Genomic DNA, 26,013 nt, shown 5'->3' with positions numbered 1-26,013 from the left:
ACAGAAAAAAAAAATAAAAAATGTTAAGTACATAAGAAGCAGAACACCTGCCAAACAACCAGAGGGACCAACGGTTGGATCAACGTGCTAAAGAAGCACTCAAGGAAGGCCAGGCCATTGTGGAGAAGCTAAATGAATACAGTAACTCCTCACTTAACGTTGTAGTTCTGTTCCTGAAAAATGCGACTTTAAGCGAAACAATGTTAAGTGAATCCAATTTCTCCATAAGAACGAATGTAAATAGGGGGAGTTAGGTTCCAGGGAAATTTTATATTATATATACATACACACACACACACACTATACGTTTTAAACAAATAATTTAATACTGTACACAGCAATGATGATTGTGAAGCTTGGTTGAGGTGGTGAAGTTAGAGGGTGGAAGAAGAGGGTGGGATGTTTCCCAGGGAATGCCTTACTGCTAAATGATGAACTAGCATTCGGCTGAGCCCTCAACAGTTAACACATTGTTGTTAATGTAGCCTCACACTCTACAAGGCAGCACAAATGGAGGGAGGGAAGACAGCCTAGCAAACAGAGACACACACTCTGTGAGTGAGTGAGAGAGAGAGAGATTTGCATTGCCCCTTTAAGTATGCTGACACCACTCTAAGTACCTTGCCTTTTTAAGTAGATCAGCAAGTTGAGACAGCAGCTGCGGCCAGCAAGCTCCCTCCGTCCTGAGCCTTGTCGTGTCCCCACCCTGCTCTATATGGAGAAGAGGTAAGCAGGGGCAGGAGCAGGGTGCAGGGGGACACCCTGACATTAGCCCACCTCTTCTCCCCCGGCACAGCAAGCAGGAGGTTCCCGGGAGCAACTCCAAGGCAGAGGGCAGGAGGGACAGCTGAACTGCTGGCAATTGATAGCCTGCTGGGCAGCTGCCGCACAGGGAACTTAGGAGAGTGGGGAGCTGATAGGGGGGCTGTCGGTCCACCCTGGTTCCAAGGCCCGACCTTGCAACGGGCTGCTCTTCCGGCAAGCAGTGGACAAAGCAGGCAGCTGCCAAAGGGAGCATTGCACAACTTTAAACAAGCATGTTCCCTAATTGATCAGCAACGTAACAACGAAACAACGTTAACCGGGACGACTTTAAGTGAGGAGTTACTGTACTTTCCATCAGTATTCACTAAAGAGGATGAGGGGGAGATTCCCACACCAGAGCCAGTCTTTTTAGGTGACAAATCTGAGGAACTGCCTCTTATTGAGTCAGTAAAGAAGGTTTTGGAACAAACTGAAAAATTAAACAGTAATAAGTCACCTGAACCGGACCCAGGCCTGATCCCTGTGGGACCCCACTTGATAAACCCTTCCAGCTTGACTGTGCGCCACTGATAACTACCCTCTCTGGGAACCATTTCCCAACTAGTTATGCACCCACCTTATGTTCTTAACTGGTTCTCCTTTATCCACTACTTCACTCATATATTCAAAGAATTCTAACATATTAGTCAAATATGATTTTCCTTTGCAGAAACCATGCTAATTAGACCCAATGCTATTGTGATTTTCTAGGTGACTTCTTATTCTATTTTTAAATATTGTTTCAACCAATTTGTCAGGTAATAGTTAAGACTTTCTGTGGTCTGCAATTCCTCATATCACTCCTAGGCCAAGTCTACACTACCTCTGACTTCAGTACAACTTATATTCCTCAGGAGTGAGCGTAAGCCATCTCCCAGAGCGACGTAAGTTACACAGACTATGCTCCGCTGTGGACAGCACTGTTTTTGGCAGGACAGCTTCTCCCGCCAACATAGCTACCATCTCCTGCGGAGATGGATTTATTATGCCAACAGGAGAGCTCTCTCCCATCAGCACAGAGCATCTTCAGCAGACACACTACAGCGGCGCAACTGTGCCAATGTAGCACTTCTAGTGTAGACCAGCTCCTAGAGTTTTTTATAGCTATAGGTGCAACATTTGCTATTCTCCAGTCCTCTGGAACAGTCAGTGTAGAGTACAGACCCTTTGAAGAGCTCCATGATATTCACTGATTTTTTTTTTTGTCTCTGAGATTTGTGCAGTCAGTTTAAGGCTAACCCTTTACACAAATTCAAAGATTTCTTTGAGATGAGCACAAGGTATTTGAAACACACATGCACATTAGGAGGAAATTAGAAGTTGTTCATGGGATAGAAGGGATAATTTAATCCAATATGTTGTAAACATAATATGGTGATGTTTCAATCTAAGTTTACATTCACCTTAATTTTTAGGGATTTTTTTTATTTTCCATAATAAAGTTTTACTCAAAGACAACCTGAGTTGCATTCAGTGACTTATCAGACAGCAGCTCTGCCTGGTGCCCCAGAGAAAAGCAATCAACTCGGACTCTGAGGCAACTGAGTCAGTGAAAGGGTAATGATCTAAGCAATGGGACAAATGCAAGGCAAATGTGGGGAACCCGCCCAGGGCAAATGAAATTCAGTGTTGATAAGGAATAATCTGAGTTCCTCACACCCTTAACTGAGTTCTAAATAATTAACTGCATCAACTCTGGAGAATGACCTGGGCATCATTGCAGACAGCACAACGAAAACCTCGGGCCAATGTGCAACAGCAGTCAGAAAAATAAATAGGCGTTAGGGTTCATAAGGAATGGCATGGAGAATACTATGGAAAAATATTGTCTCGTTACATGAATCAATCGTTTGTCCTCACCTGAAATGAGGTGATGGGGCAATGAAAAACCTCATCTATTAATTGATATTGAAAAGATTGGAACTCTTTACATCTTAGAGAGGGGACATGATACAAGTTTACAAAATAACGAATACCATAGGGACTGCGGCTCAGAAACTTCTCTTCACCCTCTCTCATAATACAAGGACAAGGAAATTGAAAGGAATTGAAACTGAAAGATGGCAAATTCGAAACCAATAAAAGGAGATACTTTTTCACACAATGAGTAATTGGATTATTGCATTCTCTGCCACAAGAGATCACTGAGACAAAGAGCTTAGCGGGATACACAAAGGATGAAACATTTATATGGATAACAAAAATAGCTACAGTTTTGGAAGGTCATGCTTCATGGCATAAGCCAGCCCATAACTACTGGGGATAGAAGGAATTTTTCCCGGGGGCAGGTTATCCCATAACTGCCAAGTGCAGAGTTTCTTGCACCTTCTTCTGAAGCATCTAGTACTGGCCACTGTTGGATACAGGACAATGGACTAGATGGACCTTGAGTCTGATCCAGTCTGGCAATTCCTGTTAGTAAACATAAAAGGGAATACAATTCGATTGATTTAAAAAAAAAAAAAAAAAAAAAAAAACATGTTCCAAATGGAACAAAATGGCCAGAAACTGAGTAGAGGGGGGAAAAAAAGATCTGTGGGAAAATCAAATATACTGTGCAATGAAAATACAAGCATTTAATACTGTAACTCTTACTTGAGTTCCTTCCAAATTCAAACAATTTAAGAAGTGTCACCTGGTAATATTTCATCTCTAGTAATAGATCTACGGTGTATGACCGGTGCCACATTTAGATTTCTATGAAAACAAAAACCTCCCTTTATTTAGCATAATAAGACCCTCCCACCCCCCGCACCATGAAACTGAATTTTTACTTTTTCATTGGCGATATCAGCCAGCTCTACAAAGCTCTTCAGTTTGATTTCGAAGTCGTTCATCAGCTTCCACTGATCTCCTTCAATTCCTACTCCAACCTTTTTAACGGCTTCATCTTCAAGCAATCTTTTGAGTCCCTTGGGAAAACCTAAAACAGATTAAATCCAAATATAATCAACTATATGGCAAAAACTGCCAGATTTTAATTTCATATAGAAATAGGTAGAATCCTATCAAGGATAAATTTGGGCAATCTACCTTTTTTATAGTAATAGCCAAATGGTCACTACATCTGTATCTATAAAACAGTCAACTTAGCCATCAAACAAGTGCATGTGATTTCTAGTATGGCACTTTAATGCCAAGGCAGGCCAGTCAGTTTATATTTTGTGCTAGCTGGAACTCCAACTGGTTGTAGTATAATTTCATCTGGAGGCAAGCAACACTGAAATTATGCAAACGTTTGGGGGTTTTTTCCTTATGAAAACAACAGATCAAAAAATGGCTTCCAATCCAATATTTACTTCTAAATGCCTCATTCACCAGCATGACTGGCAATCAGCAAAAAACAGGAAACTGCTTTTGGAAAATAAATTTCTGATCCATATAGCTGAACGATCACTAAAATTGAATGTGTTATTTCAATATTTTTCACATATTTACTCCCAAATTATTACACTATATGCAGTTTTATGTTAACTTAAAACACAGGCAACAAGACACACAGGGACCCATTAGGAAAATAAATTTCGGTACACTACTAATATAAGAGTACTGTTCAAAGCACTTGGAAAAAAACACAGTTAGGAAAGCAGATTTCCCTGGAAACTCAGGTGGGTTGGAATAACATACTAAAAGCAACTTAACCAAAAAACAAGCTAAGCAGAAGCGTTGCTGCCATCAGAGTACTCTGAGAAAGACGTGATATTTGGGAGAAATCTGATACCAGGAGTAGGTCCTGCAGTGGTTGCCCAGTGGGGACAGCAAACTCTAAACAAATGGGGCAGGATCTTTAGAAGTACTGTACACCAACAGCTCCCAGTGACTCCAAGCAGGAGAAAGAACTGAGATGCATTTTTCACTGACAATTTAAATATAAATGAGTTGTGAGCAATTATATTCCTTCCTACAGCATTTGCCCAGACACAAGAATATGTGTCTCTCGGGCAAGGTCCTTTGCTATAAGTGCCAGTAACAATTACTGAAGGCAATGGGAGCTGTGGTTGCCTCCTCCCAAGATACAATTCATCGTGTGCAAAGACCACTCCAAATATAGACACACCATCCTTTGGAAGGAGAGACCATCACCCACCCATAAAATTACACCCATGAAGAGCTTTTGCATTGTAGTGCCAAGTCCAAGATGTACACTGGGTTAGGACCAGATTAGTGTGGGTGGTAGGCCAACAAAGCAAGCCTGGAGTAAACCAAGAACTTAGATAAACTCTGAAAGGCCAAAAATGTGTAACTCAGATTCTCATATTTAAGTTTGAAATCATTCAGTGTCACAGAGCATTCTTTTGCACTTTTGACACAGAGAGACATGCAAGAGAAAAACAGTAATATCTGTATTCCTCAGTATGGGTTTAAGAACATGAGCTAGAGTTCTCACACAGCATACAGAGTTCATGCTTTGGTGCTCTAAAACCCTGAATTTCCATCAAGTGGATCTCATAACAATACTGAGTCATAGAATATTTTTGAAGGTTATAGGGACTGATAGGTAAAGGGCACAGACTAAAACATTCAAGCTTGGTTTACTTACAGTTCAGCACCTGAATCAGGCTTTACGTATTTAAACAGAAGTGGCCTATTCTCTACCAGATTTGTGGGTGCTTTGTATTCTGGACATCTTACCTAGGAACCTAATTATGATTTAAGGCCTGACTTCACGAACCCACATTTGACTATTCTGGCCATAATCTTTAAAGCCCTTATAAATCTGCACCCAAATATATTTACGCCTAGAAACTTGCTCAATTTCTACTGTCCAAACTTGAGCTTTGCACACTCAACATTTCACCATGTGTGTATGCCTACATTTTATGATACAATCTTGGTACTTGTATGGTCCCCATTCTGAACAGACTCCAAAGTTTATGTTGAATTATTGTTCGTGGACCAGAGTTTATATTTAGGACTCTATACTCCCCTCAATTCACAAGGCATCTCCTACTGATATGAGTGGAAGGTTGGCAAAAAGATCCAGGATGTAACATACATCCCTTCAACTAGTAACTCAACTTTTATTTATCAGCATCCTATGTTCAATGTCATCCCATTTATCATCACTCAGTGGGAAAATCTCTACCTTTAGGATCACCAGCATGTCTGCCCTTGTTTCTCTTCTTCCTCTATCCTCCTTTCATTAACAACAAGGAGTCTGGTGGCACCTTAAAGGTGCCACCAGACTCCTTGTTGTTTTTGTAGATACAGACTAACACGGCTACCCCCTGACAGTTGACCTCCTTTCATTGTTTCTCTCCCTCTTTCACATCTTTGTACCTTTCTTCCATCTGAATTTCCTACCCTTCAACATCTCCCCACCACATTTGCTAAAATAAGCAATTAAATACAGACATTTAAAGTGTCATTATTAAACATTAGAGTGAACACCCCATTGAGAATAATGGCCCTTTTCACACAGATTCACAACGTCTGCAGACACATGACAACAACATTGCATCAGTTTACTCTCTGTTCATTTAGGTGGTTTCATTTACAACCACAAAAGCTTAGGTTCCACAGACACTGTACACACCAGGCTTGCCACAGATACAGCAAGCAAGCTAGAACTAGTCTGCACAGCAGATATTTGATACCTCCCCTATAGGAATACAGATAACACACAGATTTTAAGAACCAATAGCATTCTGACAACTCATAAGGTTTTTAACCAGTTGAGCCAAGGTAATAAGGGTTGTTGCCAGCAAAATATAGGCCTACAGTTTTATTTCTGTGGAGAGAGGGGGAAAACCAAACAAATTGTATTGGGCAAATGGTATGAATGTTTAATATTTTTTATTTTAGTAAAGATAGTTTTCCTGAATTCAAACCCTTCCTCAGCAGCACAAGAAAGTGACTGTGTAAGTAAGCTATGACAGTTGTCTTCAAAGAGAAATGAAAACATTAGCAGAGTAAATGAGAAGGAAACTTTCTTTCCTCCTTGTTTGGGAACAATGGGAGCTGCTGGATACCGAGCACTTTAGAAAATCTGGCCACTTCATTTAGGTGCCCACATGGGACCTTCTGGATACTAAACTCTTTTGAAAAAAAATCTAGCTTTTAAAATTGATTCAGCCATAATTTACAATGTTAACAACACCAATAAGGATTTTTTAATTAAATTAATTTTGTAGTAACGGTCACTTTCACGATATAAACATACCCACACAGACAGAGACTAACATACCCACACAGAATTACATAGTTGGATATGTGCACGATAGTGGGGGTGGGTTTTTTCTATCAGCTGAAACAGGAAGTACTGTCTGCTTCTGGAGGCAAAAGCACAGATTAAGTAACCTGACACAGAGAGGCAATTCATGGCCATATGAACCAGAGCACAAAAAGAATGATACTGACCTGACATTGAAGAAATGTGAAACAAGTAGCATTTTTTCTCCGAGACGCATATTTGGATTAGGGCGACTTTCCCTACTTTCCCTTTAGTATATGAGGGTGGCCATTCAATGTCAAATCCTATCACATCTCCACCAGATAGGTTTCTTCTGAAGAGAAAATAGGTTGATTAATTCCCATTTAGTAATTCTATTACACATATATCATCTATAACATATGACAACAGTATAGCTTACTTTAGAATGAACGACTAAAAAACTACTTCTCTCACTCCCTGTTCAGGGGCTGTTAGTAGAGTGGTAGTCAAACAGCCTCCATACTGATGGTGAAATTCACCCTACTACAAAGGGCTCACCTGACACCTTCCAAACAATGTACACCCTTTACTACAGGTCTTATGCAGTACAGACACCGGTTCGTTGGCCTGCTGTAACACAATTAAATTCACCCCAAGGGAGAGAAAAACAGAAACTGGACACTCCTTCCTTAGATATATTTTTGGAAGTTCTTGCTCGTAACTATTTTTCTCAATTTATTGATGATCTTATGTTAAGTTTGTCCCCCAAAACATTGTATGCACTATCCAAATCCAGAAACCAACAATTTGCATAATGAATTGATAATATATCTTTAGGCTCCGATCTGGCAGAGATTCAAACACATACTTTACACACTGTAGTCCTACTGAAATTATTGAAATCCATGGAGTTAGTCGCAATGTGAAAAGTTACATACTTGTAGAGTACAGGATTTGCACTTTAAAGACTGCTGTCTCCAGACATGAAGTCTCACAAAAAGGGTACAAATGCAGAACTACATCCAGTCAGCTAAAGTTAAAAGTTTATTTCTAAATTTCCACTCACTGCAGATGTCATTCAGTAACATTTATGGATAATTTTTGGTCCTAAGAAACTGTAATTTCACTTGGTGCTTGTCAACAATATGTAAAACCAGACAGAATTCTGCTACTTACACTAAAGAGAAGACATCTATTATCGACAGACATTTTCTATGGCTGAGTAGCTGACCCACTATATGTATGAAAATTGCACAACAGGTAGAGATGTGCATGTGAAAAACACAAACCCTTCCGAGGTAGCAATAGACACACGCACACCAAGAAAACATGCAAGCTTTTACCTGATATCTTCTGACAGAAAGGAACAGTCACTGGCATCGTAGCTATAAACAACAGAGCCATGGAACTCTAAGAAAGGCAGGTCATTTTCCAGAACACTCCTCTGAACATGAGATTTCTGTTTAACAACATTTAGAAGAGGATCTGTTATAGGGCATATTTAGCCACATTGCAAACACATTCATTAGCAATACAACTTTCTTAAAGCCATAGTTCTGGCTACAAAAACAATTTTGGGATTGGTTTGTTACTGTAAAACTATTTAGCAGAACAGTTACAAACTTTAAAATAGACAGCTCAGAGCACCACCCTTTATTAAAGGCCCTGTCTTCACTTGCTTACAAATTTGCCAAACTTTAACCATTTGGGCTGGAATTTTCCATGCCAGGTGTCAGCCTTTTATTGACTTGTTTTTGTAAAACTTCAGCCAAAAGAGTTCATCATTTCTGAGAACAAGACTAGGGAAAAATACGTTTTGTCCAGGTTAAAAATTTCTGGCAACTTTTTCTTCAAAATGCTGTAGCACCTCCATGCTTTGGAGCAGGAACCTGAAATCTGTCAGGAGATAGCTTTGGAGTCAGGGATGTGCCTTTTACCATCCCTGTAAAAATTAGCCCAATTTTGGCCAAGTTATAAACCTGTAACAAATTGCACATGCTCAGCTGAGACTTGTTAGGGCTTAGCAGATAAAGTCTCTGTATACACATTCACAAGTGGAGCAAATTAATGTCACACAGGCAACCTAAATTCTGGCATTTCCTAGCTTTGGAATGTTTGACTTTGCAACCTTAATAATGTTATTTTAATATAGTTTTTGTGGTGCAATACATGGACATATGAAAAAATTTGTACAGTTCATTAAAATGAACAGAAAATTTCCTATCAATTTCCTTTCTGCAAGCAGCATCTCCCACAATTCTGGATGTCTGGGAAGTAGCAAGCAGTGATTAGACATAAGGAGGGGTATAAAACAAGAGTTTGGTAGAAAAGAAGTACCCCCCTTTTGAGTGAGCTCACCCAAAAGCCCTATATTATTTCTGGGCCATCACCCACAGCACCTTTCTGCCAAAGGAGGCCACTGCAGAAGAAAGTCCATTCTATAGTGCTCAATGAAGGTGTTAGCTGCAGACCAAGTGTTCACTTTTCAAATTCCAAAGGGGATGCATTTTCTCATTGCGCCTATGAGATTGCTACAGATCTCGTGGAGCGTGCCTTGATCTCTTCTGAGCTAGGAACCTCCAATGATTTGTAGGCTTCCACAATATATAGTCTAATCCACCTATCAGTGGAGGACTTGGAAGCTCTAAGTCCCTGCCATTTTGAGTGGAAGGACAAGAATAGAAAGCCCAATCTTCTTCTGGACTGTGTACACTTGAGATAGAGGGGGGAGGGATAGCTCAGTGGTTTGAGCACTGGCCTGCTAAACCCAGGGTTGTGAGTTCAATCCTTGAGGGGGCCACTTAGGGATCTGGGGCAAAATCAGTACTTGGTCCTGCTAGTGAAGGCAGGGGGCTGGACTCGATGACCTTTCAGGGTCCCTTCCAGCTCTATGAGATAGATATAGATGTCAGAAGTGCCTTAAAAAACTCAGGTATGCCATGTCATCTCTGTTTGCTGCTGTGGTTTTGGACAGAACAAAGGAAGCACAACCTCTTGGGAACCAAAGTAGTAGGAATTCACCTTAGTAAAAATAGATTCTGGAGTCCTGAACCCCACCTTGACCTCATGGAACATGCAGTAAAGGCTGCTGCATAGATAAGGCTGCCAGCTCCAACACTTGCCTGGAGGATGCAGCATCTACTAAAACACGTCTTAATGGACAAATAAGAACACTGCAGTCAACGGTTTGAGCGGATGGCTTGTCAGGGCCCCCAAAACTAGCAGTAAATCCCATTTTGGGAAGAGTGGCTTGACTGCCGGACTGGCTAACCAGACTGCTCCAAGGAATCTGGCTACCTGTGGCTTGTCTGCCATGAAGAAACCTAAGCATGTTGTGAATAGCATGCTACTAAGAGCGGACACCGATGGGCAACTGTACTGGGCTGAAGACCTCCATCTATGCCTTTTTGGAAGAAGTCCAGAATGGTTGGAATTCCAGGGTTTCTGGGATTTGCACTGGATTGGCGGGTGCAAGCTGCTCCCTCAACACTTCCCAACCCCAGGGCCTGGTTCCACTGTTTTCCCTGGAAGAATCTGTGTCCCTTTGCTGGTACCTCTGCAAAGATGAGGAGCGAAAGGAGTGCCTCTGTCTGAAGGCTGGTCCACAGTCTCTCCTGAGGGCAGTTAGTGGGGAAGGGAGAGACTGTGTGGATTTTGCCACATTGTCAGCCACCAACATAGCCAACTTTTTCTCCAAAAAGGAGGGAAACTGTAAACTTGGCTGAGCATAGGACTTGCTCAGAGTGAGTATCCACCTTCCAGGGTCAGAGCCATAGGTGGTGCCTGGCTATTCAGCTAGAAGCCATGGCTTGGACTGACAGCCTGATCGTATCCACTGAGGCATCAGCTACAAATGTTGTTGTTAGGGAGATGCTCTTTAAAATGGAACCAAAGACAAGGTGATCTCTGGGCTTAAGGCTTTTGATATCTTCCATCCAGGAAAGAGATGCTCCAGCCAAACAGGGAACTGCCAAGGACGCTCGGAGGGTGGCAGAGGAGACTTCAAAGGCTTTTTGGAGAGTGGCTTCCATCTTTCTATCTATGGGATCCTTCGGGGAGAACTCCCCTCCTGAGGGAATAACCATATCCTTGGCGAGAGATGCTACTGCAGAATCCACCTCTGATTTCTCAGCAATAGAGGCCTTTGGCTCTTGCATGTTACAGACCCTGAGGTGGGGGACTCTTGTGAATGTGCTTGCCCTTATCAGACTTGTTCAATTCATCCCTAATCACTTCCTCAAAGGAGGAGTGAAGGGGGACCTAAGAGAGTTTGAGACAGAAGGCTGGGTGCAGTCTGGGCACAACTCCCCATCTGTTGAGCCTGGAAAGGCTGCATCACATATAGAGCACCGCTTGGATTTGACCCAGTGCTTTCCTGGCTGCCCTGTCATGCCTCTACAGGGGGAGAAGAGCAGGCAGGGAGACGCTGCAGTGGAGACTGAAGGAGGGTTAAACCTGAGGGATAACCAACCCAGGGAGAAAGAGGAGCACTGAAGAGGGAGAACACTGCTCCCCACTTCACAAAAACTGGGCAAAACAAGCGAAAACAGAAGAGAAAGGGTGGGAGAACCAGAAACTGCCACAGTTTGCTGCTGCAAAGGCAGAGTCTGGCAGCAAACAGCAGCAGAGAGGGCGTGACTAGAGCAAGCACCTCCACGAAGCTGCAGAGAGGAGCGTAGCCCAAACACCCAGGAGCATGTGAAACGTTGGGCTGCAGAAGAGTAATTTTTAAATTATTAGTCAGGTGCCCTGAACATTAAAACTACCATATAAATATTAAGTGTAATATCAATTGTAGTTGATATTTCATCTCATCTATCCTTGGTTAAAATTTTTATTTTGTTCCTTCTTATAAAACTTATTATGTCTAAGACAGTGGCTCAGGCCTTGTCTTTGCTACACATTAACAGCACTAGGACGGGACTAAAAATTAGAGTAATCAAACAATGCTGGCTGTGACTATGCGGTCAGCGTAGAACAGGGTTTATCCTTAAACACCTGACACAATGCTGAATACAGCTTGTCCTTGGCAGCATCACGTTAGCGAATTCTACTCTGTACAGAACATACAATTTCGTACCGAAGACAAGCCATCAGTTATTTGGCAGCCAACGTAACACACTACAGTAAGAAATACCCAGCTTTGGAAACAACCTTGAGTCAGACCCACAGGAGAAAAATATTCCATAGCACCTTCAAGGCAACACAATCTGGCCACATTGCACATCATGGACATAGTAGCATCTCCATAGTTATGGTTACATTCTAAAGCGGAAATAAAATTGTTCTCTGTAAATGTAGGTAGTAGCCTTTTGGTATGAAATTTCAGTTTTTATAGCCTTTGAATTTTCTTTTCAGTTTTGGTTAAGGTTTTTTTTTGGGGGGGGGGGGGGAGAAAGGGGTTGGTTTTCTTTTTTTTTTAAATAGAAAGGATTTATAATTTGGCTCTGGCTGAAATTCATCCATAGCAGTGCATCCATCTCTTGATTGAGAGGTATATCCTGATAAGATCAGCTGCAACCTTTGGGGGTGAGGGGAACTGCATTTCAGATCTTTGTTGATAGTTATTGATCATAAGCAAAAAAATGTGTACATAACTATGTGCCACTTATATTCAGCTGCTGTCTTGTAACGTGCAGCTTCTGCTCATAACAGAGAAGTATTGGTTTTTGTTTGTTTGTTTTTTGTGTACATCTCCGGGGATATAAGGGTTCATGTGCAGCAGAAACTGCTGATGCATGTAGTCTTCTCTGTAAGCAGCTGCATGTACTACTCCTGGGGGAATTCTGCACCACTGCGCATGTGCAGAATTTATGTCCCCCGCAGGTTTCTTTGCTTCCCTGCAGAAAAATGATTTTCTGATGGGAAGCAAAGGGAAGCCACAAGAGCGGTCATGCAACCCCCCACCCCACCCGCAGTGTGTTTTGTGGGCCCAGGCCAGCCGGCAGAGAGGTAAATCACTGTGGGACAGGAGGCGGGACTGGAGAAGACCCAGCTGGTGGTTCCTACCCTGCACCAACTCAGCTGCTAGTCCCGGCTGGTTCCTCTTCCCTGCACAGCATCTGGGGCCAGGTCAGACCCACCCTCAGATTTCTCCCCCAGCTGCAGGAAGCTCTGCAAACTCTCTCCCCCTCCACTCCCCAGTTCCTGCACCCATCGCTCCTCAGCTGCAGGGGGAGGGATCCCTGTAAAGGGAGCTACTCCCCCATCCACCCAAGCCCCGTGTATCCAGGCCCTTCTGCTGAGCCTTGCCCCGCACACTCAGAACCCCCACGATGAGCCCCACTTCCCCTGCACCTGGACCACCCCACCAAGCCACCTGCACCCAGATCCCCACCCCACTGAGCCCCAACCAGCTGCACCTGGATCCCCGCCCCACTGCCCCAACATCTGGGCCTCCCCTGAGGCCCCCACACCCATACCCCCTGCCAAGCTCTATCTCCCTCACACACCCTCCCCCACCCCGCTGAGTCCCAACCACCTTCACCTGGACACCCCCTGCAGAGTCCCATTACCATTCCACCCAGAACACCCCAATCCAGATCCCCTCTGCACCCAGATCCCCCACTGAGCCACCCGCACCCAGATTGCCCTCTCAACCCACACCTGGATCCCCCCACACTAAGCCCCTCCACACTTGGATCCTGCCTTGCTGAGCCTGCCTGTCCCGACCTGGTGCACCTGGCACGGAGGGGCAGGGCCCTGGGATGTTTCTTGGACAAGTCTGGTCCTTGCACTGTGTCGTTGGGTGCAGTCTCACTGCTGAGTCCATGTCCCGGTGGGTGCTGCACAGTGATCTCCCACCTCTGTGCAGCCAGTGGTCTGTGCTCCCCAATGCTATGCTGGAGCCTCCAACAATTGACAAATAAAATTTGCAGAATTTTAAAATATTGTGCACAGAATTTTTAATTTTTTTGGTACAGAATGCCCTCAGAAGTAATGTACACACTCCTTCTTCACAGATCCCATTGTAGTCGTTCCCTCCCCCGACTCTCTTAACCCATTGAGCCTTCATGCATCACCAAGACCCCTCTTAATAAAATGCGCCATATAGGAAGACTATGCAGGAAACAGGGTGTTAAACTTAGAAGTGGAAGGTAAGAAAAAAGACAGTTTGGAAGACCCAAAACTAGATGCATGGCCTCACTGAACACTGACAAAAAACCAATCTGGCTCACCTGTGCGTTAGCATTGCTAAAATAAATATCATAGTTATAAGAATGTGTTGAGTTGTTTAGATTTTATAGAATGCTTGTAGGATGCTGTGTGTATTAATCCTACTCATAATACCATGTTATAAGGTAATGTTTGCTCTGTAACTATAAAAAAATGTTTGCAAAGACTGTAAATCCCCCACTATCCAGGGAGAAGCATTACCAAGTGTGAAATGCTACTTTACCACAAGAGGTGTCCTCTCCTCCCCAATAAAAGAAGGTCTACAGACATCAGACAAGTCATTGTGGACAAAAGACTTGCTGATTGCTTCTCCTGAAAATGGCAGGTGCACAAGCCCTCATCCCATCACGGACTGAACACTTGGGGAATGGAATAAAAATGTCTGTTAAGGAGCAATGCTGCTTGAACTCTTAGGGGCGAAGACTTCTAGGCATAAGCAAAGACTCCCCTGCTGTCTAGTGTGGGTTAGCCCTAAAGGACACAGAGTTGGCTTATTACATACATTTCTATTAACTTTTGAAACTTAAGACTGCAACTCATTTGTGTGCGTTTATCTGCTTTAACCTTGTAAACAACATATTTCTTTTTCCTAGTTAATAAACCTTTAGTTAATTACAGGATTGGCTACAAGCATTGTCTTTGGTTTGAGATCTGAGATGCAATTGACCAGGGGTAAGTGACTGGTCCTCTGGGACTAGGAGTCATCTGAATATAATTGTGATTTTTGGTGTAAGGGTACGTCTACACAGCAATGAAAAAACCACATCTGGCCTGTGCCAGCTGACTCGGGCTAGCAAGGCTCAGGCTGCGGGGCTCTTTCAAGGCTTTGTAGACATCTGGGCTTAGGCTGGAGCCCGGTCTCCAGGACCCTGCAAGGTGGGAGGGTCCTAGAGGCCGTGCTCCAGCCCGAGCCCAGAGGTCTACACAGCAATAAAACAGCCCTGGAGTCCGAGCCCCATGAGCTCGAGTCGGCTGGCACAGGCCAGCCACGGGTCTTTCTTTGCTGTGTAGACATAACCTTAGGGAACACCTATCACAGAGGAAGGCTTGCCTGGGTGGCAAGATAGATCAGAGTACCCAAGGGCACTGTCTGTGGCTCTCTATTAAGATTGTTCTAGTACCCGAGGATTTAACACTTGTTACTTGGTTGGTTAAATCTAAGTATAGAACACACAACTAGTTTGGGGTTCATGCCCTGTTTCTTGACAGTCTGCCCTGAGGTGGGCACCTACAGTGATGAGCCACTCGAGTCAGTGTGACACACACATTTTCAAATTCGTTTTACAAAGCCTCAACCAAATTAAAACCAATTAATTTTTTTTTAAATTACATAATTTGAATTGCTTTAACTTAAATAATTCCACCACGGGTTGTGTAGATGTGCAGTAAGAAATGAGCGTATACACATACTATACTCACAAGATACTGCACTTATACTTCATGTCACACCCCAGTATCTTATTCCGGGGGGGGGGGGGGATTTTGCGCCCATGCGGGGGCATAGAATTCATATGGCCCGCATTTTTCTGTGCCCCCCATGCAGAAAAACACACAAAAAAATCTGCCAGGGGACACGCGCCTCTTCCCCAGCAGCCCAGACAGCGCGTAAGTGCCTGGAGCAGCTTCAGAGACAGGGGAGGGGGGCTGGGGGTTCGTGCCTGCGTGATCACCGCCGGGGGAGGGGAGGGGACGGGGCTGAGCGTACGTGCGTGCCAACAAGTGAGCGAGCGAGAGACGCTATCCCTCTCTCTTGTGACTGCAGCTCCCTGCCTGTAAGGGTCGGGCTTTTTATTATGCACGAGGCAGGCTAGAGGCACAAATGAAGTGCCTGCCTGAGTTAACTGATCTCATTCTCTGAGGCAGAAATGTAGCAGCCTGCCTATTGTTCCTATTGTTCGTTAACTGTTCCCATTCTCCGTCAATTCCCCCAGGAGCATTAAAACCTGTGAAAGTTTTAAGGCCCCTACACTGCCAGAGTGATGTAAAGGAGCCTTATTATAAATTACAGTAAGGGAATCCTCAGCTAGGAAGATCTATTTGCTTTCTCACTTTTTTCCTGTGTCAAAGTGGCACAACGGGGTTAGATTACAGCTCAGGATTTATTTTCCTTACCCGTTTAAAAAAAAAAAAAAAAGACTGAGGGCAAATAAAACATTTACCAAGCCGTCAATAAAACGTTAGGACAATCAGAACTAAGCACTTCCCAAAGTACCTGGCCAAGTCCAGGACAATGATTAGCAAACTTTTACGACTTTCCTGTGTGAAAGTCTGAGCAATTTAAAATGACATTCTACTCTTTTTTTCCCCCCCCCCGTTTAGTATTCTGTAATGTAATTTAAATGACGGGATTATAACTGGAATGCAGGGTATGAGTTACCAAGTGTTTGTAACTTAACTTTCATGTGTTTAAGAAATGTTGAATAGTTATTGTGACTTTTTCTGTATTGTAGTTTAAATAAATTACCAAAACAATTGAAACTGGTGTGATTATTCTACATTATTTTGACAAATAAAATATGCAGAATTTTGAATTTTTTGGCGCAGAATTTTGATTTTTTTTTTTTTTGCACAGAATCCCCCCAGGAGTAGTACCTTGTAACTGAAGAAGGGAAACTTACTCAGTATGATAGTTTAAGTAGCAACTTAAGAGGAACAGTTTGGGCCAGCTGATGCCAAGAGAAGATCAGCATAACTTTAGCCTCTGCAGTCCAAATACTCTACCAACTCCTGCTGATGCAAATGACAGAGGACCTAAGGAGGTATGCAGGAAGGGAGGACAGAGGAAGATCTGGGCTTGGGGGGGAAGGCGGATATTGCCCTCCCTTCCTATGCGGCTCCTCAGATCTGCAGGAGGGGAGAATCTCACACAAATCTTAGCAGGCTGATTTGGTCCCCCTGGCAAGACATTTGATGGAAGCATTCTCCTTCCCACCTTGGGTTGCATCTGAGTTCTCGTCTCTAAAGAGCAAGGCTAGAAATGTACCTGTCTGTTTTTAAAAAAAGAGGATTCAGGTCTCCAGCCGTTATCTGACATCCTATAATAAGCATGCCAGAGCTGGTAATCCCAATCAAATTTTGAAATTATACTTCAAAATTAACAAAACGTAGGTGTTGAGTGCTAAGTCTCAACCACTATGTTTTATCTCTCTCCCATCTTTGTTTGGAATTTTTGTGGTGTGATACAGGCCACTCAGTTTATGTGCTATGAAGTGGCAAACAAAGTTAGACTATCAACTCTGAACACCTATTTATTGGACATCTATTCTAGAACCCCTTCTACAAGTCACTTCAGATTTAGTAGTAATATCCTAATTTAACCATGTATCTTCTCAATGAATTTTGAGGTTGATATAATGATGTAACAGTTTTTCTGGTTTTTAAAAGAAGCTCATAATCATGATTATAAAGACGACTCAGCTGCGAATTTAACTGTGGAGCAACTGCTGTTACTCCATAGCACTGGAGTATAGCAAACTCAGACAATCAGCTACAGTAACGTACTACTCAGGGTTTTATACACAGTAACACTCATGTCTTGACTGCTATTAATTTAATCCTCATACCATGTTGTTGTTTTGTCACTGATAGAGCAGATTATATTTGTTACATGTCTGTGTTAACGACTCGACATTGTTTAAATTTAAATTGAGCCTGTTATTTCATCTAAGATTATTAATCAGAGATAAATACAGCACTATACAGAATACAGAAATAAATACATTACTACCCTTTGTTGTCAGACTAAGAGCTGTATATGTATTTTACCTGCATCTGGAAGAAACGTGCAGTTTTCATCCCCCCGCCCAAGTTTTCATATCACAATCATTATATAGGATCTCCAACAAAGGAAACCCAGTTTCCAAGAATATTCTCCCAGAAACATATGTTGTGATGTCATTTCTATATATTCTCTCTCATGTCAAAGCATGATTATTTACTACTGAGAGCACTAACAATTCTTCAAGTTAATATCTCTCAGTGGGTCTTTCTTACCCCACAATCATTCTTCCATATTGATTCCCCCAACAGAAAACATCTGCTATGACAATAATCTCTTATTAGTTTCCTAAGTCTATATATGCTTTTTTATATATATATAAATAAAATTATATAAAATGTTAAGGAGATGGTTTCCAAGAATATCTGGAGTTTTAGAGACATGAAGGCACCCTAACATTATTAAATACAGCATAATTAATACATTCCAAAATAGGGTAACTTACTGGTCAAGGACCAGTGTTCTGGGCCTTAGAATTCAGATATACTCTTTGTTGAAGATACAGATTCTAAAGAATAGTTAATAGATATAAATTAATCAAATATACAGAAAGAAAGAACTAAAAGTATTACTATTTACTAACAGGTACTAACATATTACATGGTGAAATTTATATTAAGATTGTTGTTCTATCAAAAGAAAAATTATGTACGGCAAAATGGATCATCAATCAAAAACGTACCACATATATACAATTAATCTACAGACAAGCTGTAAATATATTAACAATGAATACTAGAACAATGGTGCAAGCTGAAAATGTAATAAAATTGAATGTTAGTCTAAACCATCTGCGTAATGCAGAACAACTAGACGTTCACATCAGATCCTACCTTTTTGTCACCCACAGCATTGTCTTTACTCTCTGCAGACATCCACTGAGGAAGTTTATGATGTGGAGAAATCATTTTCAATTCTATATGATTAATTCTCCTGCATTTCTGTTATTTTTGTTCTGTAAAATTTAAGGGGGAATAAAAGGCAGTTAGTGAACAGTTGGTATAGGAATGAGAGTTATTATTGCTGTTTTATCATTCTGAGTCCCCCAGGGTCCTCATTTTAGCTGATCACTTTAGGCTCAAGTAATCTGTCCACAGGGAAGGAAATGTACGTGACTAGGTGAATGCAGGAGTTCTTCATCAGAGTTTCATCATCTGCTACGTGTATACACGAATGTATAAAAACACATGAAAGAAGAAAATCTCAAAATATCCTCCTGAGAGAAAGTTCAGTCAAGTCTTTTGCACATTATGACAGCACCAACTAATTTAGGATTAAATGATTTGTGTATTTTTCCACTAAAACAATTCAGCCATTAACAGCTATGGTGCTAACATACCAAGGAATCCTAGGGATTTTGTTTGTTTAACACTTAATCTAGTGATGCACAGTTCTGTTCTCTAGCTAGCCTTCTTACTCAGAAAGAGTTACATGCTGTTCGCATAATTCATGGTTTGAAAACTCCCTCTGCAGTGAAGAGTAGGAATATTGTTCTGATGAGAGCAGGTTGCCTCTGCTATGGGGATTTGTCCTGAATGTTCCCGCCCCACCAAGTTGCGTTGAAGAGGAACCCATTGTGCAGCAACACACAACGCTGGTCTTACCAGCTCTCGGTGCGGTTACACTGCCCATCGTGCTGTCTCCAGCAAATCCAGTTCAACTCATTGCTTTGTTGCATGTCTGATTTAAGGACTCAAGGTTTTCAAACAATGGGCTAAATTGGAATTATTTAATCTAAGATTATCAATCAGAGATTAGTACAGCACTATACAGAATACAGAAAGAGATACATTATTACCCTATCAAGAGCTGGCTCTGTCTCACTGTATCTGGAGGGAAGCGCAGCCTTCATTCCCCCAATGAAGTTCCCTTACCAATATCATTATATAGGGTTGTAGACAAAGAAACCTTTTTTGCAAGAATATTCCCCAGGAACATATGTTCTGATGTCATTTCTATACATTCTCAGTTTACCTGGTTTATGTGTGAAGGCCTAATTATTCACAGTTGAGAAGACTAACAATTCAAGATAATCTCTCCCAATGGGTCCTTCTTACCCCACAATCAATCTTCCCTATTGACTCCCCAACAGAAAACATCTGCTGTAACAATCATCCCTTATTACTTTCCCAATTCTATATATGCTTATGTAAGCATTATGTATATGCCCTATATCAGTGGTTCTTAAACTAGGTTCTCCGCTCCAGGTCAATGGGGGCTGCAGGAAGCGGCGTGGGCCGAAGGACGTGCTGGCCGCCCTTCCTGCAGCGCCCATGGCCTGGAGCAGTGAACCGCGGCCAGCGGGAGCCGCAATTGGCCGAACCTGCAGACGCGGCAGCTAAACAAACCGACCCGGCCCCCCCGGGGCTTTCCCTGAACAAGCGGCGGCCATAGTTTGAGAACCACTGCCCTATATGTATGTATGACAGTATGTTAAGGAGATTGTTTCCAAGAATATTTAGAGTTTAATAGATATGAAGGTGCCACAGATTATTAAAATACGGCTGGTTTCAGAGTGGTAGCCGTGTTAATCTGTATCAGCAAAAACAACGAGGAGTCCTCGTGGCACCTTGGAGACTAACAAATTATTTGGGCATAAACTTTTGTGGGATATAACCCACTTCATCAGATGCATGGAGTGGAAAATACAAGTAAGCAGGTATAAATATACAGCACATGAAAAGATGAGAGTTGCCTTACCAAGTGGGGGGGGAGGGTCAGTGCTAAAGAGGCCAATTCAATTAGCGTGGATGGGACCAATTCTCAACAGTTGACAAGAAGGTGTGAGTATCAACAGAGGGAAAATTATTTTTTGTAGGGACCCAGCCACTCCGTGTCGTTATTTAGGCCTAATTTGATGGTGTCAAGTTTGCAAATTAATTCCAGTTCTGCAGTTTCTCGTTGAAGTCTGTTTCTGAAGTTTTTTTTGTTGAAGAACAGCGACTTTTAAGTCTGTTATTGAGTGTCCAGGGAGATTGAAGTGCTCTCCTACTGGTTTTTGAATGTTACAATTCTTCATGTCTGATTTGTGTCCATTTATTCTTTTGCGTAGAGACTGTCCGGTTTGGCCAATGTACGTGGCAAAGGGGCATTGCTGGCACATGATGGCATATATCCCGTTGGTAGATGTGCAGGTGAACGAGCCCCTGATAGTGTGGCTGATGTGGTTGGGTCCTATGATGGTGTCCCTTGAATAGATATGTGGACAGAGTTGGCAACATGGTTTGTTGCAGGGATTGGTTCCTGGATTAGTGTTTCTGTTGTGTACTCACTAGTTGCTGGTGAGTATTTGCTTCAGGTTGGGGGGCTGTCTGTAAGCGAGGACTGGCCTGTCTCCCATGGTCTGTGAGAGTGAGGGATCGTCCTTCAGGATAGGTTGTAGATCCTTGATGAGGCGCTGTAGAGGCTTTAGTTGGGGGCTGTAGGTAATGGCTAGTGGCGTTCTGTTACTTTCTTTGTTGGGCCTGTCCTGTAGTAAGTGACTTCTGGGTACCCTACTGGCTCTGTCAATCTGTTCTTAAAACTACAATACCCACCTATCCCACGAAAGCTTATGCCCAAATAAATGTGTTAGTTTTTAAGGTGCCACAAGGACTCCTCATTGTTTTTAAAATATGGCATGATGGATAACATTCCTGCATAGGGTTACCTATCAGTCCAGGGCCAGTGTTCTGTGCCTTAGAATTCGGACACACTCTTTGTTGATAAAGATTCTAAAGAATAGTTAATATATAAATTAATCAAACAAACAGAAAAAAAAGAATAGGGTTAATATTTACTAACAGATACTAACAGCTTCCTCTTGAGTTCCGTAGCAGAGATCGGGGCAACACAACAAATGCACACAGCTCAGCCCCCAAGATCCTCAGCAGCTTCCCCTCCACTCGGCCGCCAGAGAGGGCAACACGACTGTGAGTGGTAGAAGAATGGTAGGCCAGTATTAAGATGAAAGAAGATTAATAACAGGAAGGAGGGAGAGCCTGGGCAAGGAGAGAGACGACAAGATAGACTAGGTAAATGAGGAAGTGACTGGAGATAAGTTACTTATTTGTGCCTAATGTTTTGAGTCACCTCTCTGCATTGGCACTTATGGGAGTTGTCCACCGGTGGCAAGCACACAGAACCTTCTGGAAGGCAGCATCCACTAGGGTGGGGGGGGAGGACAGGAGAGCACACATGTGCAAGTGCCCTCTCATGGCATCAAATGTTCAGCAACTAAGGCTATAAGAGCCTCCACCTCCTTAACTTCCTGTCCCTTCTCCCAAACCAGTGTCCTGATGTTATACGGGACTCTGAGGTGAGGGGAAAGGTGGTAATTGAGTGTGAATGCACAGGTGATTGGTGGATAACCTCTCTTTCTTTGAGAGCCTCTGTACAGTCCCATTTGTGGGAGATTAGTGAGAGGCATTGAGGAGCTCTTAGCAAAATACAAACTGCAGCATTGCTCTCCCAAATTGAGCACTGGAGTGCCATGCTAAGCACATGAAGTCCTGCCTGGTGAAAAGTACACACTGGCCTTCAAGTTGCAGTTCTACAGAGTTTTCCCTACTGGGATGTACCCAAGACATGCCACAGAAGCCACCGTGGTTCCAATCAAATGGTCCTTAACCTTTGCTAGTCCTGGTACCCTATGTTGAAATGGTTTTATACAGACTTTAATCCAATTAGATGTTCTCTGTGTGGCAGTGTGGATTGATTTAAATCAAAGCAATTTAATCATGATTTTATCAGCAAGCAGGAAACTGAGTTAAATCATTTATTTTAATCTTAGTTTGCTTTTGTACTTTTTATTTTTCTAAAGAAAGGCTGATTCTCATTGGTTGGTAAACATGCTGGTTTGCAATTAAATTAGCCTTTACAGCTAAATTTGGGCGTTCTTTTTGCTAATCAGGAGGATGCACTCATATATATAAGCAATTATATAACAATTTATATTTATTCAGATTCTTAATTTTTAAAAAATGGTGAATTATGCATTTCTTATTTACTAAACAATTTTTTATTCATGATTTTTGTCACACTATTTGGATGGAAATTCAATTAAAATCACACAAAAACAGTCTTACTTTTTTTAATTAGTTAAATAAAATTACTTTAAATGTGCTGTAAAATAAGTAAATGTTTATCAAAACATGCTTTGCATTTAAAACTACTGATTAATTAAACAATGGAAGTATTATCTGTGGTTAGTGAATTGAATTTATTGTTTCTGATTACCAGGTTCTTCAAGATTGTAGAATTAGTAGGTCTCATCTTCTCCCACCTCGGCCTGGTCTACACTACAAAGTTAGGTCAACATAAGCCACGTTAGGTCGAGTTAATAATGTATGTGTCTACACTACCAAGTCCCTTCCGCCGACCTAAGCGGCCTGTAAAGTCAACTTCTGTACTCCATCTCCACGAGAGGCATAGTGCTTGATTCAACATGGGGATAGCGTAGACACTGCGTTGTGTAATTTGAATGAATTGGCCTCCAGGAGGTGTCACACAGTGCTCCGCCGTAACTGCTCTGGAGAGCACTTTCAACTCCACTGCACATCAGCCAGGTACACAAGAAACAGCCGCTCCCCTGTTAAAGCCCTGGGAACTTTTGAATTTTTATTTCCTGTTTGATCAGCGTGGAGAGCTCGTCAGCACAGCTGATCATAGAGACTCAAGGCCACAAACACGCTCCAGCGTGGAGTACAGAGGAAGTGATGGATCTTATTGGTGTATGGGGAGAAGAGTCTGTGCAGGCAGAGCTCCAATCCAGCAGAAGAAACACTGACATCTATGCCAAAATCGTGGGGGACATAGGGGAGAAGGGCTACATGAGGGACACGCAGCAGTGCTGCGTGAAAATAAAGGAGCTTCAGCAAGCGTACCATAAGACAAGGGAGGTGAACAGTTGTTCTGATTCTGCCCCACAGACATGCCGCTTTTATGAGGAGCTGCATGTGATTCTCGATGGCAACACCACCACTACCTCAAAACTCTCTATGGATACCTCCCAGGAGCTCCGGGCAGCCTCAAGCAACAACGAGAAGGATATTGTTGACGAGGAGGAGGAGAATGCGAGGCAGGCAAGCGGAGAATCCATTCTCCTGGACAGCCAAGAGCTGTTTTTAACCCTGGAGCCCATCCCTTCACAGGACCAATTGCCGGTGGACTGTGATGCTGGGAAGGCACCTCTGGTGAGTACACATTGCCAATCAAACTGAAGGTTACATGCTGTTATTTTTTATGTTTAATCTGACCAAAAAAGTAGGTGTAGTGGGTACTGGTGGCCACTCCAGCTACACAGAGGGTGCTCTCAGATAAAACTGTTCACGTGCACAGGGATGGCCTTGGAATCCTCCATGGAGTTCTGTAGGAAGCTTTCATGGAGGTTCTTTGCAATCTTTTGCTGAAGGTTTCTGGGAAGGGCTGCCTTATTTCGTCCACCACAGTAGGACACTTTCCCGCGCCATTCCAGTATTAACTCTGCTGGCATCATTGCAGTACAGAGCATTGCAGCATAAGGGCCAGGTCTGTACCCAGACGCTTGCAGCATCTGCTCCCTTTCTGTCTCTGTTACCCTCAGGAGAGTGATATCGCATAGGGTCACCTGGGGGAAATGGAGGGAAGTTTTGGATGCTAGCCTTTAAGCTGCAAACAATTCAACAAGTAATCCGCCCGTTTGGTGAAATCTGGGTTACACAACCACGCTTTCCCAAGCGTAGTGTGGTTGTGTTGGAAGGGATCACTGTGTATTGCAACTAGCATTTTAAAAAAAGGAGGTGGGGGTGGGAAGCTTCCTGTTTGTCTCCCTTCCCCCCCACCCAATCCAGTGCCTAGGGGAAAGGAGGCTTTTCTGAAGTTCCAACCAGTGATCTCAAGGATGTCTTCACAAAAGCTGCAGCACAAGACCTCTCTTGCCCGTGCCTCGTGGCTGTACTCACCCTAGCTGGAGCAGCAAACCGACTCTTGCAATAGCCAGTGGTTGTGATTACATTGTGACTTGCAGGGAAGTGCATTGAGGGGTATTTATTAAATAAAAAGTATTAACCTTGCACCAAAAACAATGCATGCACTGTCAATGCTATTCTTGTGCTTTTCATTCTTTGCAGCTAAAACCTTGTCCGTCGGCACATCCTCTACACTGGGGCAGAGACTTTCCCAAATTAGAAGGCGGAAATGAAGACTTGGGAGGACATGTTCAATGAGTTAATGCACGCCTCTGAGAGTGATAAGATGGAGCTAAGAGCATGGGGGATTACACTGTCCGACAAGCTGCACATAGGCAGGGAGGATAGGAGAGCATGCAGGGAACAAGAGCGTGCCACGCAGGAAGAGATGCTGCAGATTATGAGGGAGCAATCAGACATGTTGAGGCATCTAGTTGAGGTTCAAGAAAGGCAACTGGGTGCTAGAGTCTCTCTGCAGCCTATGCTGAACCTGCTGCCGTCGTCGCCAAGTTCCACATCCTCCTTGCCCAAACATCCTATGAGACGGGGGCAGGGGGGAGAGGGGGAGTCCGGTATTCCTTGCACTCAACACCAGGGGAGGGTACAAGGATTGTTATTGCTTTGTTTGATTGTTATTGCAGTGCAATTGTAAGCAAGTTTTCCTTGTCCCCACCCCGCAGTGTTTTCAGTCCTTTTTCCCCAGGTTATCGTACTTTTCTTTGCTGTCTCTGTGTGTTTGTGTGCATAATAAAACTTAACAGATTGAAGAGAAAAGGCTCTTTATTCATTCAGCACACACTGGTTAGTGGGAGTGGAGTTTACGGGGAGAAAATGCAATGAAGAGCATAGCTTGGTAAGGAACAATACAGGTAAGTGTCACATTACTGTGGATCATTGCTGAAACTGGTTTTCAAAGCCTCACGGAGATGGGGAGCCCCTCAATGTGCTCTTCTTATTGCCCTGGTGTGTGGCTGCTCAAAATTGGCTGCCAGGCGATCTGCCTCAACCCCCGACCTCACCGGAAACTTTTCTCCCTTTGTTTCACAGATATTATGGAGCACATCGCAGGCAGCAATAACAATGGGGATATTGTTTTCACGGAGGTCTACCTAGTAAGCAAACAACGCCAGCAGCCTTTTAAATGCCCAAAGGCACATTCTACCACCATTCTGCAC

General features: G+C 43.0%; 1 protein-coding gene and 1 long non-coding RNA gene across 2 annotated transcripts in view; one reads left to right on the top strand and one right to left on the bottom strand.

Moving 5' to 3' along the window:
* The window catches only part of WRN (WRN RecQ like helicase), a 100,212-nt gene extending 78,478 nt beyond the window's left edge, over positions 1–21,734 (bottom strand). The window contains 5 exon segments of the mRNA XM_065597447.1: positions 3,579–3,727; positions 7,165–7,310; positions 8,302–8,417; positions 18,746–18,867; positions 19,517–21,734. Of these exon segments, the coding sequence (XP_065453519.1) occupies positions 3,579–3,727; positions 7,165–7,310; positions 8,302–8,417; positions 18,746–18,820 (486 nt within the window). The 5' untranslated portion in view covers positions 18,821–18,867; positions 19,517–21,734.
* LOC135983872 (uncharacterized) lies at positions 21,728–25,600 on the top strand. The gene is made up of 3 exons (XR_010601686.1): positions 21,728–21,925; positions 23,822–24,085; positions 25,001–25,600. It is a non-coding gene; the product is annotated as an uncharacterized LOC135983872 (long non-coding RNA).
* Positions 25,601–26,013: the final 413 nt, after the last annotated feature.

The sequence above is a fragment of the Chrysemys picta genome, chromosome 5 (assembly GCF_011386835.1).
Source record: "Chrysemys picta bellii isolate R12L10 chromosome 5, ASM1138683v2, whole genome shotgun sequence".
Taxonomy (NCBI): domain Eukaryota; kingdom Metazoa; phylum Chordata; order Testudines; family Emydidae; genus Chrysemys; species Chrysemys picta.
Note: the sequence above shows the minus strand (reverse complement) of the source record. Positions and strands in the feature narration are given on the sequence as shown.